Genomic DNA, 14,079 nt, shown 5'->3' on the forward strand with positions numbered 1-14,079 from the left:
CGTTTGATAGGTAAAATGCGTGATTAGCACCTGCTGTTTAATGTATGTCCTGTCTCCTCTGGAGCACGAAACCACATTTTACCACTTCTCACATTTCAACAGTGTTTGTTCTGTTTCAACCTTTTGTTAGATGAACTTCCGTGTCTCCTGCTTGTTCTAATCTGAATCTATTTTTTCAACACTTTGAAACACCTGTTTTTTTTTCTTTTCTTCATCATCCGGCACTTTTTTTTTTTTATATAAATGATTACTCCAGTGTGTACAGATAGTTATTTTTGGATTCTGCGGGGGCACTGTGGCTCTGACACCTCTTACTACTCTGCTGCTTGTCATGTTAGTGATGCAAGGGTTGAAATCTATTATACTGGACTTGTTGTCAGTCACAAAAACGAGAGCAACGTCTACATGTCTAAAATGGAAATGCAGGACTGAGAAAACAGGTGCACAGTTATGTTTTAATATTTTTTAAGGAGCAGTGCAGAAAATTCTTCTTTATCTCTGTTGTCTTGTGTGTTTTCTGCAAGTTTTATTTATTTATTGCAACATTTACTTGCTTGTATGTTTGATCTGATTGGAGCCCTCCATTGGTGTCATTTACCACGGCTTTAAAAACTGCTAACACATAACACAGAATTGAAATAGAAGTACTTTTCTTTTTCCCCGGAGACTTGATGAAGATTATTTCTGACAGCTGCAATAACATGAAAATATAGATGGACGTTATTCAGTTGTTTACCACATTCGGTTCATGCACGGACATGGACGAGATTCCAACAACAATATATCAGAGAGGTATATTCACTCTAACAATCACACTGCAGAAAAACAACACCACTCAAAATATGTTTGCTTTTTCCATTATGCCCTCTAATGCATACTGACAGATTCTTCTTATTTGCATTGACATTTACGTGTTTGCAATGATTACCAGAGACTGATTGGAAAAGACAGAAAGCATGATTGAGACGGAAATACACTATCAACATAAACAACTAAATTAGCAGGAGAAAACATTAATAAAATTGTTTTCTGGTCTTTGTGTGAAACCCACAATATTTACATAAATACAATCAGCATATTTTTACAGTTGGCTTGAGAAATTCCTTTCGATGTAAGCAGCTATGCATATAATATGAGTATTGCAAGCCTATAAATGCTTCCCTAAATGCTCTCATAATGACCTCGGGGTAGGTCTGTTCATTGGAGCAATATCAGTCTTGCGTCAAGGATATGTTAGCTGTAATAATGCCTGTCAACGTCTCAAGTTTGAAGTGTCTTGACTCCATTTTCATTCGAATAATCTGACATCGCTCAGGACCCGACAGCCTGTCTCTGTCTTTTTTTTTTCTTCTTTTTTTTGAGTCCTCGTCTGTTCATGCGATCACCCCGTGGGGAGGTACGGGGTGTCACTGTGGTAGTTGTAATCTGGACACACCTTCTGCACCAGCTTGTAGTCAGTGCTGTAGAAGGTGATGAAGATGCAGATGACCTTAAAGGGCTTGGAGCACAGCCAGGACACGTGGCTCTGGGTCTGCTCCTGCGGGCAGCTCTGCGAGGGGTCGTGGGCACACAGTGAGTTCCTGGTGCCCTTCTCCACCTTCTCGTACTCCACCCTGCAGTTGAACAGCTTGTTGTCCTTGGTCTCCAGAGCCGTCTGCTGCTGCTGTTGCTGCTGCTGCTGGTGATGGTGGTGGAACTGCTGGTGGACCTGGAACTCCACAGCTTTGGTTGGTGGAACAAGTCCCACGGACACATTGCCCTGGCCGGTTGAGTTGTGGCGGAAGTAGACGCTGAATGTCCCGTTACCATGATCCACGATTTTACCAGTGATGAGAAGGTTGAGCTTCACCGTCTTGATGTTGGAATGGAAGTCGCCCCAACCGAACATCTTCTTGAACTTTCCTGTCTTGACGATGGGCCTCCTTTTTGTCCTGGATCGAGGGTCGCGGGGGTTTGAAGCGTTGTAAAGCCAGTTCCACTGCTCCTGCTTTGAGAACGAGTCTGCCTCGTCGTAGTTCAGATCCAGAGAGGAGAAGTTCTCTTTGCCGTAGAGGTTCTGGGACAGCAGACGGCTGATGGAGACAGCCTTGCTGCTGTCGGTCCAGTAGGTCTTCATTTTGGATTTTGAGCTCTCTCTCAAGTCAGAATTTCCTGAACTTGGTGAATCAGCACTGGTCACCTGGAAGAACAAACAAACAAAATCACCATTAGTGAAACATTTCAACTGGTAACCACTCGAGACCTCATACCTCCGACAAGGCTGCACAAAATTTACCTCTGAAAGTGCATCAAAAGTCATAGTGACAGACATGGGGCATATACAAATGCTGTACATATTGTAAAGCCCCCTGAGGCAAATTTGTGATTTGAAATGGATGGGGCCTATGTCAAGCATTTTCTGTGATTGGAATCTCTCTATAAAATGATTTAATCCTCCACAAAATTAGAGGATTATGCAGCCTCAGTGGACCAGACAAGTATCCCTTTGGAATCACACAGATTTCACCAAATTAGTTCCAATGCAGGAATCAACGCGGTCTGCATTTAGCGAGCCATAGAGTAACTTTCATGCGATATATCAGAGATGCGTCTTGTAACAGTCAGATTACTGTTGGCTGTTTTATTTTAGTTTATTTGCTGGATCCACAATATTTCCTAAACCTCACATAATCCAGGTTTATGCAGAATTGTCCAATTTCGACGTTCTATCTGACATTGGCGTTGGGCGGACACATGCATGCTGAGTGCTTAGTGGTTATAATCTGTAGACATGTTTGTGGGATATCCTTCTAACTAACAAACAAGACCAAAACCAATCTCCTATTGCAGCAGTAAGAAAACACCAACAAGCTTTATCCATCCACAAGCATGTCAGCACCTCTAACAAATGGTGTTAATGCTGCAAGTAACCAACTCTTACGGTGTGTGAAGCGTCCTGTGCGGGTTTGTCCTAATCAAGATTAAGGGTATTCCTGCCATACATCGAGATGAATGGAGCGCTTCTTGGGTGCAGACGTGATGCAACAGCAGACTATTACCTGCTGAATGTGGCCTGAATGGATGATTGATGATTCATTCTGTGTCTCTCCTCTAACAATCACACAGATGAGAGAGCGAAGATTCCCCGTGCACCCCATTGAGGCCCGTGACAGTGATGTCCAAACCCCGGCCGCTGAACGTGACAGCAGATCTATCTGGTCGAAGCGTTTACATTTTGTACCTTCGTCCCGCGATCGATACTCTGAAAATAAGGTCTTCTCTCATTCAGAAAGTTCACTGAATGACATTGTAGTATACTGTAGGCTGGAGAGTATGCGGAGCTCTTACTCTGTAAAACTGTTGCAAGAGTTGGGATCTTTCTAAGAAGTACGCATGCACTTGGCTTCAGAGTGGAGGAGTTTGAAAAGATGGCCTCCAGTTGTTTTTGAAGAGGACTCGATGATGAATGACCTGATGTGAATGAACCGTTAGTGGCATTGTGGAGACTTTGGCTTAGCAGCTGTAACACCTCTCTCTGGATAGAGCGACAGAGTGTTTTTAAAATGCAACGTGATACGTAGAGTGTAATCGAAGCCTTTCAAACCCAGAAAACGTTTGCAGATAGCTAAATCTTTGCACACCGTTGGTTTTATCAAAGAAAAAAAGAAAGCTGCAGGATCTCCAGTGCAGAATGATTGTTGTGACGAAGGTGAAGAGAAATATGAATTTCAGCAGTTTCCTTGCGCAGTGGGGCAGTTAAACTGTATTAATGAACACCTCCTTTTGTCTTCCATTGCTGGAAACAAAAGTCTGTCATGTTGGCTTCACCGGTGATGCATTATAAAAAGATAGAGCGAGTGTGAGGATGAGGGAGGCTTCCTGTTCAGGATTTATTGGCACTATTATAGTCAAACATAAAGCTCCTTAGGATGTAAAAGTTCAGTGAAACATTATCTTATAGACTATCAGCCGAGCAGCTATAAAGTCGATCATGACATTATATGTATAGTCTTTAATCTTGGCTTTAATACTATTTCAGGTTGTTTCAGTTGTTTATGTTCATTTTAAAAGTGAAAATGGAACAAATAAATGCATTTTTATGGGTTAATACAGCAGCTAATTCAAGATAATGGTTGCTGATGAAACAGACCAGAGGAACACCTCGCGCATCTGTTTTATGAGACAGGTGCGTAGGAGCGACGAATAGATCAAAAGTTGCAAACAAAATCCCGCGCACAATGCATCCAGAAGTACATTTAATTGCGTCGTTTTGGTACTAGACCTTCATCAGGAAAAAAAATCCGTTATTGGTTCCAATGCAGGAATAAACATGGTCTTCATTTAGCAAGCCAGTAAGTATAAGTATATCGTCATGACTTTCATGCGATAGATCGTAGATGCATCTTGTGCTGTAGCAGTCCAATGCTTAATGTTGGCTGTTTTGTGTTAGTTTATTTGGCGGAATAGTTTATTCAACCTCACGTAATCCAGGTTTTTTGCGTAATTGTCCAATTTGACTTTCTGTCTGGCATTAGCGTTGGGTAGATACACCCATGCTGAGTGCTTCGTTGTTTAAATCTGTTGTCATGTTTGTGGGATATCCTGCTATCTAACAAACAGACAAACAAGACCAAACATTAACCTCAGATATTTATACACATTGTGTGTTTGCAAGGTCAAATATGATGTTAAGAAAAAACTAGTGACCTTCTTTCCAAACACAAGTACATTAGCAGGACTTGATCCCTTGTGAGTTTAAACACAAATTCAGTTTTACGTGTTTGCAATAATTGTCTAAATGTCCTTTGACCCCCCTAATCCAAACTGTAAGCCCCATTTACTTTTCATGAATATCTCTATTCTGAGTTTTGAAAAGACTGTAGTCTCTAATGATCAAATGAAATATCATTTCAGTAGTGCAGTAATTACTGACGCTTCTCACTAACTGGGTTTCAGTCTCAATGGAGTCCCGAAACCAGATCAAGGGATATTAGGAAACTGCTTTGAGCTGGTTTAAGTGACTGTGACTGACTGGCTAATTAATGCCACTGTGTGTGGATACAATATTTTGAGGTGTAGATGGAAAGAATATTTCTAAACAATTCAAGCAGGTTTAGGACTCAGATGGTTCATCATTTTGTCAACCAGGAAATTAGATTGCCTACTAAAGCGTGTTTTGAAAAGCGCCATAATTTTCTGCATCTTCATGTTATGAATAATTTTGTAAGAGGAGGTGTCACTGGAGTTTTATTTTGGAGGGGATTTTTTCACTATTTTCTTCCAAGATTATTTGAAGTGCGTGCCCAGTCATCATCAGACCAAAGTCCTTGTTGTTGTGTGGAACTCGCTCTGTTGTCACCGGCGTTATGTATGGTCCCCAAACTGTGACATGCAATTAGCTTTCATCTAAAGCACCTGACAGTCTCTGGATTAGAGCACTCAGAGGCACATTCACAGAGACCCCACTTCACGGATTAGAGCCCAACCTGTAATCCAGCCCGGGGAGATTAGGCAGATCAGAGGCAGTCCTGACTAAAGCAACGTTTATATCCAGAACACCCCGACTGACTGCACCAACACTCAGAGGGCCAAGATTTACCTCTCGCCGGCTTCAAAAACATGCAAGCCAGGCACAAAGACAGAGAGAGAGAGAGAGAGTGAGTGTTTGTGTGTGTTAGATGCATGAATGTGCCTGAAAGAGATACTGCAGAGAGAAAAGAGCGAAAGTGCTGTTGGATAAAGGACAGGGGGAAAACAAACGTGGCAGCGTAAAGGTCAACAGTCACACTTTGATAACTTTGGGTTTAACAGATATTGGTTTGTCAATACTGGGTTTTATTAAATATCAAACAAAGGACAAACTAGATCGTCCACTGCTAAAAGTGAGATATATTTTGCACTTAATTGGCTTTATTTAACTGTGATGTATTTTATACATTTATTCGTAATTTCAGTAGGTGTCGTTTCAAATCATTTTCTGTCTGTAGACCAAACCGTTGTATTAATCTATTAATAGAGAAATAATAATAAAAAAAAATAGTAGTTGCAGCTGTACTAGATACTCCAAAAGGGGACAATGTATGGCAATATTTACAATAAAAAGATGGATAAAATGCACTTTGTAATCACTGACTGTGATAAGGACCATATACATAAACGTTTGTTATGAAGATGTAGAAAAAACAATATAAGCAAACTTCATCGCAAAAAACCTGTAAAATACAATCCATGTATCATAAATTATCCACAATTATCATAGCAACTAATTCATATAAAAATAGTAAAAACAGAAAATCAATATAATATATACTACTTGTCCAAAAACGGTTTGAATAGAAAAAGTACAAATGTGCAGTGTGCCAGAATTATTCATATTAACGCCTACAAAAGGAGGATATCAACATCATGTTCAGTCCTGGGAGACATAAAGACATAAATCATCCAAAAAGAAAACAATTCTCTTTCATAGAAACAATACCAACAGGTATTTACTCTCTATTCTGTACTACATGAAAACCTATCATCATACTCATAACGGATAAGTCTGGTGATGTTCTGTATTTTTGCTTATTGTCAACAAATCCCCTGAAAAGACCAAAACCAACAAGGAATTGATCCCTCTACTAGGGCTGTCGTGGTGAAGCAATTTACCCTGCGGTGATAATGATTGGCTCAATAGGGCGATATGAAATGTTATTGCCTTTTTTTCTTTTCTTTTTTTTTGTGGCAAATTACTTCACCTATCCTGATTTTAGTGCTATATTAAATAAGCTAGGTTATTATTAGGTGTATTGTTGCTTTTAAAATGTCAAAGATGACAGTTTTTAAATGAATTAAATACATTTATTGTTAATGCAGAACACAGAAGGCCAATGGGGCGCAGCGGTTTTCTCCAGCTGAGACACTTTAGTTGCGTCTGGTTGCTATGATACGGAATATCTGAGGAAGCAAAAATGTCAGCACAAGTTAGAGTTCTTGCTCTGGATGAAGGGAAGGCTGCAGCATGTAGGGAGAGAGGACGGACCCCAATGGGTTCTTTAGTTAAATGCCTGAAATAAGCTCTGTGGTTCACACAAGCTGAAGAGATTTTAATGTTTTGTCCTACGATATAAAACACGACAGTAAATATCCCACTCATGAATTTTGAATCGTCCACCTCGTCAGCCTTTACAGCCTCGCTGTGTACTCTGGCGTTCATGGGACCGTTGTGTAGTTCGTTTATAGCCTAACATTAGCTTTTTACTTCTGGCGATTGCATTCACACTTAAAAAAATCACAAGTGGTGTTCATTTGTAGAGATTATCTTACGAATCCAGACGTGTAAGTATCATAAACGTTTGTTTGCCGCAAAGCTTATTTTCTGCAATAATCCTAAACCCAATGGAAAAATCACATTGGCTCTTTGTCGAGGGAACCCGTCTGATTCTAACTTCCGGGTTGGCCTACAAAAACACGTCATCCCTGCACCACTCTGTTGTTGTTGTTGTTGTTCAGCACTTGTAGCCTACATATAGGATGTCACGGTTGGTCTTTGTGGTATTTGGGCCGCCCCTCCTCCATTGTGATTGAACGACTGGGTAAAACGTGTTGGGCATGTTTTTTTTAACTCTCATTGACCAGAAAAATCTCCAAATGTGCAGCACTCAGTGCCTCGTCACGCATTTGTAGTATTGTGTTAAATGCATGGTACTCCCATTGCAAAGAATTCAGAAAAGAAAAGACGTGAACATAGCAGTTGTGGCGGTTGCTTGCCATCCCATCCATGGCGTGTCAATAGTATTGCAATATTGCGGTCAACAGCCCTACCACTAACTTATCTGTGCATCCAAAGCCTGATATATCTTCTTCCACTTTGCCACAGAGCTCCATTGTTGTCCAAAAAACATCAATGAGCCATACGGTTGCACTGGGTGATATGTTCCTTCATTACCATGAACACAGGCACTGGAGATTAGTTTGACTCAATCCCACATCCACCGTCCTGCTGCAGTCAATACTCACTAGAGCACCAAATGTATATTAATCTGCTACTAAAAGTAGTTCCAGAAAAAAACACTAATCAGTCCTTTTTGAGTAATGTTTGCTAAAAACTACAATGCACAGCTTGTGAAAAATCATTAAAGTATATATTTGTGAGCTCTTTTAAAAGATTTATATCTTCAGTAGGATCCGATGGGCTTTGGGCCGAGTGCCACAGACAGAGTAGGGAAGTCGGAAAACTTTGTGAAACGGCCTAACACCTTGTTTTCGTCTTTTCGTGGGATTAGTTAACAATAAGAAAAATATAGAAAACTGCTTAACAAGTTTACATGATTTGTGCAGTGGTTAAGACTAGAATGCTAGAATGAGCTAAGATGTGAAAACACACTGCGTAGTCCTTTTAAAGACCTGCTGATGTGATTTCTGTAGTTTGTATTTCACAGAAATCAGCTTCATACTGTAAGCGATGGAGTCCTACATAAACACACTATTTTTCTTAAAAAGTTTGAATGGTTTTGGTTATTTCATGAGAGACTTTCTGTATCTGTTTGAGCTCTTCTAACAGGATTATAGTGGGTTAGGGCCCAGTTGGAAAACGTGATGTCAGTTGTTGAGTTGTTCTGATCAACCCACAGCTGCACAGTCCTGATGTAGCAGAACAGTTCAGTATTTCACTGTTGCACTCTTATAATAATAATAAGGATGTTTTTTTTATGAACTTTAACTTTGATTGTTGCACATTTAGATATATCTCTGATATTTAATGTCGTGGAGAAATACTTGAGAGTTGAAACCAAGGAGCTTTAAAGGTTTTCTTTAGCTTTAAAGGTTTACTCCAGAGATTTAGTATTGTTCTTCCATACGGTTACATGTACAGAGGACTCATGAGACAAAACAAATGTTAAAAATCTCAAAGCAGCAGAGGCTGAGATATCCAGATTTTATTTATAGTATCGTTCTAGCTCCTATATTTCCCATAATTCAAACAAAATCATCTTCAGACCCCACACCTCCCTGGTGAATGTCCTTCAAATGCAGGCTAAAAATCTGTGGAGTGCCCCTTTTATATACCGAAAATACACTAACTTACAGAAAGTCATATCGGACAAATGCAGCAGTGTAAAAAAAAAAATTCAATTTATATATTAAATATAGTGTTGCATTCAAGGATATTCAAACGTATCTCCCAATCATATTTAGAGGCTTTCATTTCATGGCTCAGCGTTATTCCAACTTTCCGACCTGCAGTTTGTTATGCAGGTCTCCCACCAAACCCCCCCAAAACCTCATTTAACTGTCTGTTAATATTATTCCCTGGTTCGGTGTATGAGGCAGAATCCCTCAACAAGATAACACAAACAGCATCGGTATGCAGAAGTCCTTTAGGAAACGACTCTCAAGATTGCCAGATGCAGCATATAGGCGGGCTGTTGGACAAACCTAAATGCTATCTACTCTTGGCGAGGCTGTGATAAGGCGCAGGCGTCCGCTCTTTGAAACAGGAAGATAAACAACCCCGGCTTCCCTCGGGAGCTCGGAGGATATTCTATAGGCTGGACCCCCGAGCAGCCAACAAATTCCACCTTTAATAGAACCATCGGAGGAGCCAGATGACTCGGCGGTGGGCTGTACACAAAACCTTGCGAGGAAGAATGAAAGTGTGTGTCAGTTTTCATTTACCTGAATGCTTCGGCTGCTGTGACTGCCGTGCGGGGAGGATTTGTGAGTGCGACAGTTCTAGTTTAAACAGAGGAACCGGGGTTGATAGCAGATTTGGGCTGCCACTTTGCAATCTTGATTGGATGGTGTGTGTTCAGCTGAAACATTCTAGAAATTAATAGAGTTGTTGTCCTTTTTAATGGTTTGCGTGCATGAATACCACGCTGCAAAAAGTTTTGCGGATTTATTTACTTCTTTAAAATGTATGGTATTAAACTGATGCTCTTATCCAGAGAGGCTTAACGCGTGAGGAGCTATTAGGGGGTTTGAGTTTGGCTCAAGGACATGTGGCTGTTGTGGGATCAAACCTGTGACCTTTCGGGTATGAGATAGTCACTCTAACGTCTCGCTCCACCTCCCAGCAAAAGCATATTTTAATGTAATTTATGACCTTCAGATGCCATGAATCACAAGTACTTCTACCACAACCCCTCGAGTTCAAGAAGAAAAAACAAAATATATATTGGTTTGTGAAATATCAGCTCCAAAGTTAGAGCCTGTGTTTGTACGAAATGTTCCTCTAGACAGGAAGGTAGTTTAAGAGTCCTTAGTGTGTTGATGCCTTGATGTCTTTCAGAGTATTTTCCGACTGTGCGCTTGGGAAATGATTGTCGTCATAGTCATTTATAGTGAATTTAACTTGTCTCGCCTTGTGAGGTCCCCCCGTAGTCGAGTTGATGGATCAACTAAGGGCATTTGACGCCCACTAAGAGTTTAGGTCTATACTCTCCCACTGATATCAAAGTGTTACCTGAGGGGGGTCAGAGATGATGACAAATCACAAAGTGTGTCAAGACATCACAGGCAGCTGTGGATGGAGCTGAGTCCCATCACTGCAGCAGTGCTTTGAGAGGCCAGGGCACAATTATTACCATGACTTCTGAGGAGGATAAATACTATACGCGGTCAGACTGCAGGATATTAGAGCAGGGGCAGTTTGAAGACGAAGAAGAAGGAAGAGGAGGAGGTAGGGGGGAGAGATAGAGAGCGAGAGAGAGAGAGAGAGAGAGAGAGAGAGAGAGAGAAAAAAACTAGCCACCAGTTTTCAACTTACCCAGAGGAAAAATGCATAATCATATTATTTCACACACGACTTGGTTCAAAGGCGGCCAAAATAAGTTTGTGAGGTTCCCATGGGTCTGTCAATCTGTTGAAGGAGCTGCAGGCGAAAGCTTAGGATGCACCGAGTACGAAACAATTATGATCATCCCATTAAAGCATAGCGAAGCAATTTGGCAGCCCGGTCTGGAAAAAAAAAAAAAAACACTCCCATCAAGTGATGCTATGAGATCAGCTCGCACTACCATGATGCTATTGTACATGTAACTCACATACTTGATGATTAATGTTTGTCTTTATATCGAGACAATAAAGGAATCCATGTTAGTTAATGTTATTGCTCCTGGAATTGAAGAATCCTTGTTGTTCCTCCGAAAGCAGGAAGGCTCCGTAAAGTAAAAAAAAAGAAAAAGGGGGGGGGGGGGAGGAAATGATTAGTGCGCTTAGTCAGCTGTGAAATTGAGTTTATGGTTTTCAAGACGGTGAATTCAATTCGATAATGGGTATTAAGTTGTAGAGAATAATTAATAGTAATTGACTTCTTTCCATCACTATGCAAATTAAACACAGATAACACCACGGGAGCTTTTTAAGGCCAGTCAAGTTTGTGGGGATTAAGTTTATGGAATTTTTGTTGGAGAGAGGAGTGGCTCCTGTTCTGCTTTGATTGCTTTGTTGACAGATTTATCAGTGGGTGAGGGGTTACTGTCTTTCCGAGGATTAAAGGAATTGGATTGTCACAAACTGTCTAGGAGCATTCTGGTATGTTTGTCATAATGGGCTCAGGCTGTTCTCCGTCGTACTGTCAAATATATTCTTATTGAAGTGTGTCTGTAAATGGGAGAGAGAGAGAGAGGGAGGAGGGGAAGATGCAAAAGGAGGGGATGGATAGTGCCGAGGGAGAAATATCCAGCGGGGATTGTGTGCGGGTGGATTTGTCAAGATGCAGATTTGGATTTGGGGAAGCTTGTGTTCACACTGACATTTTGTTAATTTGTGATGATAGTAATGAGACAAAGCGTGGAGCAGTTTAAAAGTGGTTTGTGGAGGTGAGATTTGTCATTACAGGAGTCAAATTTAAGGAAAACAATGCCTTTTTAATCTACTATAACACAAGTAAAATTAGTCAGAAATCAACAAAACAACATTTTTGCTTTACATTTTCTAGACTTTCACATCATCAGACTGCCACTGACATCTTGCAGCAATCAATTCTGATTAAAAGGTTGCTTGTTTTCACGCTTGTCGAGGTTGTCCTTGCACTAACCTGAATTACACTTATCAAAATTGTGTTTGCGCTCATTCCTCGATATTCCTGCTACCAGACAAGTGCAGACATTAATCACAGAAACTGACAGATATAAAATGACAATAACATTTTTTTTTTTTTTAAAGAAAGACATTTAACTCACCAGAGAGACGAGTGACAGCAGCAGAGCAGCAGCCCACAGACATGTGGTCTTCATGTCTCTTTGTGGAGCGTCCCCCCTCATGTCAAACTGTCCTTGATCTTCTCAGCAGCAAAAAAATCTCCCTCTGACTGAGCCGGGATCAGCTGCCGAACTTGTAGGAGAAATACAGAGTGTGAGGAGAGGCGGTCCTGAGGCTGGAGAGCAGAGATGAATCTCCTCAGGCTCATTCAGGAGGGGTCAGATGTCTGCCGTTTCAAAAACGCTTCAAGTGTCTACTTGGGGTGATTTTGGACGCAAGGTTTGGAGGCGTTGTGGCGAGAAGCGAGGTGTTTGTACATCTGAGTGTCAGTGTGGAGGGATGTTTTATATAGTGAGCTTTGAGGTTCAGAGAGAGAGAGAGAGAGAGAGAGAGAGGAGAGTGGGGGGAGGGATGGAGAGACAAATAGAGTGAGTGAGGAAGGAGGGAGGGATGGAGGAGAAAGAGGGGGAGCAGAGAAGGAGGTTCACATTATAGACTTTTGAGAAACAACTTTTCTTTTAACATCGTCAGGGGCTGACATCTAGTGGTCGTCAGCTGCAGTGGCTTTTAACCCCCCGAGATGTTGTGAACATCAGAGAGATACATGAAGCTGCCATGTTGATCTCATGTTGAGATGGTGGCGCTGCACATGATGGAGTCAGAGCTTTCAATCACAGCTTCTTTTCTTACATGACCCCAATTACATTTAGTCCTCTTTTTATGTCTACATGTAGTTTATACTGTGTGCTGTGTTCCATTGAAGTATTTAAAAACTGGACAAGACTAGTATTTAGTCGTCATATTGACATGTGGCAACTTTCAATACCCGCTTATTCACAACATTTATTATGAATATGGACTATTAATCATTACTCATAATGTGCAGAAGTAAGCGACTTATTTAGGTTTAAGTTTTTATGCCAAATAACAAAGCTAATATATTCTGTGATTATATAAAAATTAGGTTTGTCAGGTTTTTTACCAAATCAGGTATATTAAGAAAATCAGTTTTTTTTTTTTTTTTTTTTCTTCACACAAACAAAAAATAAACTAATACAACTAAACTACTACTACAAAAAAAAAAGTGTAAAAAATTACTCAAAAAAGTTGGCGATTAAGATAAGATAAGATATACTTTTATTGTCCCCGTGGGGAAATTTTTCCTCGATTAGTTGAGAGCTAATCAAATAATTATTGCAGCTCTACAGCAAACAACTATTGTCGATGTAAAGATATAGCGGAATAATGTCTACCCAAGCAGAAAATGAAGTCGCTCTCCCTCTGTGCGTGTTGTAATCCGAGCTTCTCCATGCTTTGTTGACATAGCCGGGCCGGCTGCGTGTGCCTTTTAGTGCCGAGGCAATAGAAATGGTCCAATCTTGCATTTCAACCTTTAAGTTGGTGGTCTTAAGAGAGACAGTTTTTCTTTTTTTAATAAAGCAGCAGAGGCTGATTTTTTGTGCTTAAAAAACACTGGATCCTGCACTTACCATAATGCAACGTGATAGTGTCTTTCAATCCTCCCTGCATGGTAAACATCCACGTCTTTAAAACTGTCTGAATGTCCTCAGTTTGTTACGTAGACTTTCTCGTTAAATTTGTTGTCTTCAAGCTAAATATCCAGAGCCACAAAAAACTTAACACAATTGTTTTTAAAGGCTGAGAAGTACAAATCGTGACTACTAAATTGATATTGCAAAACAGGTGACTGGTGTGCACATCCGACCTCAGTTAGGTTTCAGAAAAAACAGTAACAAAGGAAACGGAGAGGCTGTCTCTGCACACGGAAATTTCCAAGCTCTCAAACATGTCTCCTTTTGCCTGACATGTTGCATCAGGTAAAAGATATTTGCAAAATACCTTCCAGGTTGAAATGTTGCACTAATAAAAACTTGGTAGTTTGGAAATCTC

General features: G+C 40.5%; 1 protein-coding gene across 1 annotated transcript; it reads right to left on the reverse strand.

The window, feature by feature from the left end:
- Positions 1-205: 205 nt before the first annotated feature.
- On the reverse strand, positions 206-13,200 carry LOC119496309 (neurexophilin-1). The gene is made up of 2 exons (XM_037783502.1): positions 12,150-13,200; positions 206-2,179 (listed from the first exon to the last, which is right to left on the reverse strand). Exons 1-2 carry the CDS (start codon positions 12,228-12,230, stop codon positions 1,382-1,384), a joined length of 879 nt encoding a protein of 292 aa, XP_037639430.1. The 5' UTR covers positions 12,231-13,200; the 3' UTR covers positions 206-1,381.
- Positions 13,201-14,079: the final 879 nt, after the last annotated feature.

Source organism: Sebastes umbrosus, chromosome 11 (genome assembly GCF_015220745.1).
Source record: "Sebastes umbrosus isolate fSebUmb1 chromosome 11, fSebUmb1.pri, whole genome shotgun sequence".
Lineage (NCBI taxonomy): Eukaryota > Metazoa > Chordata > Actinopteri > Perciformes > Sebastidae > Sebastes > Sebastes umbrosus.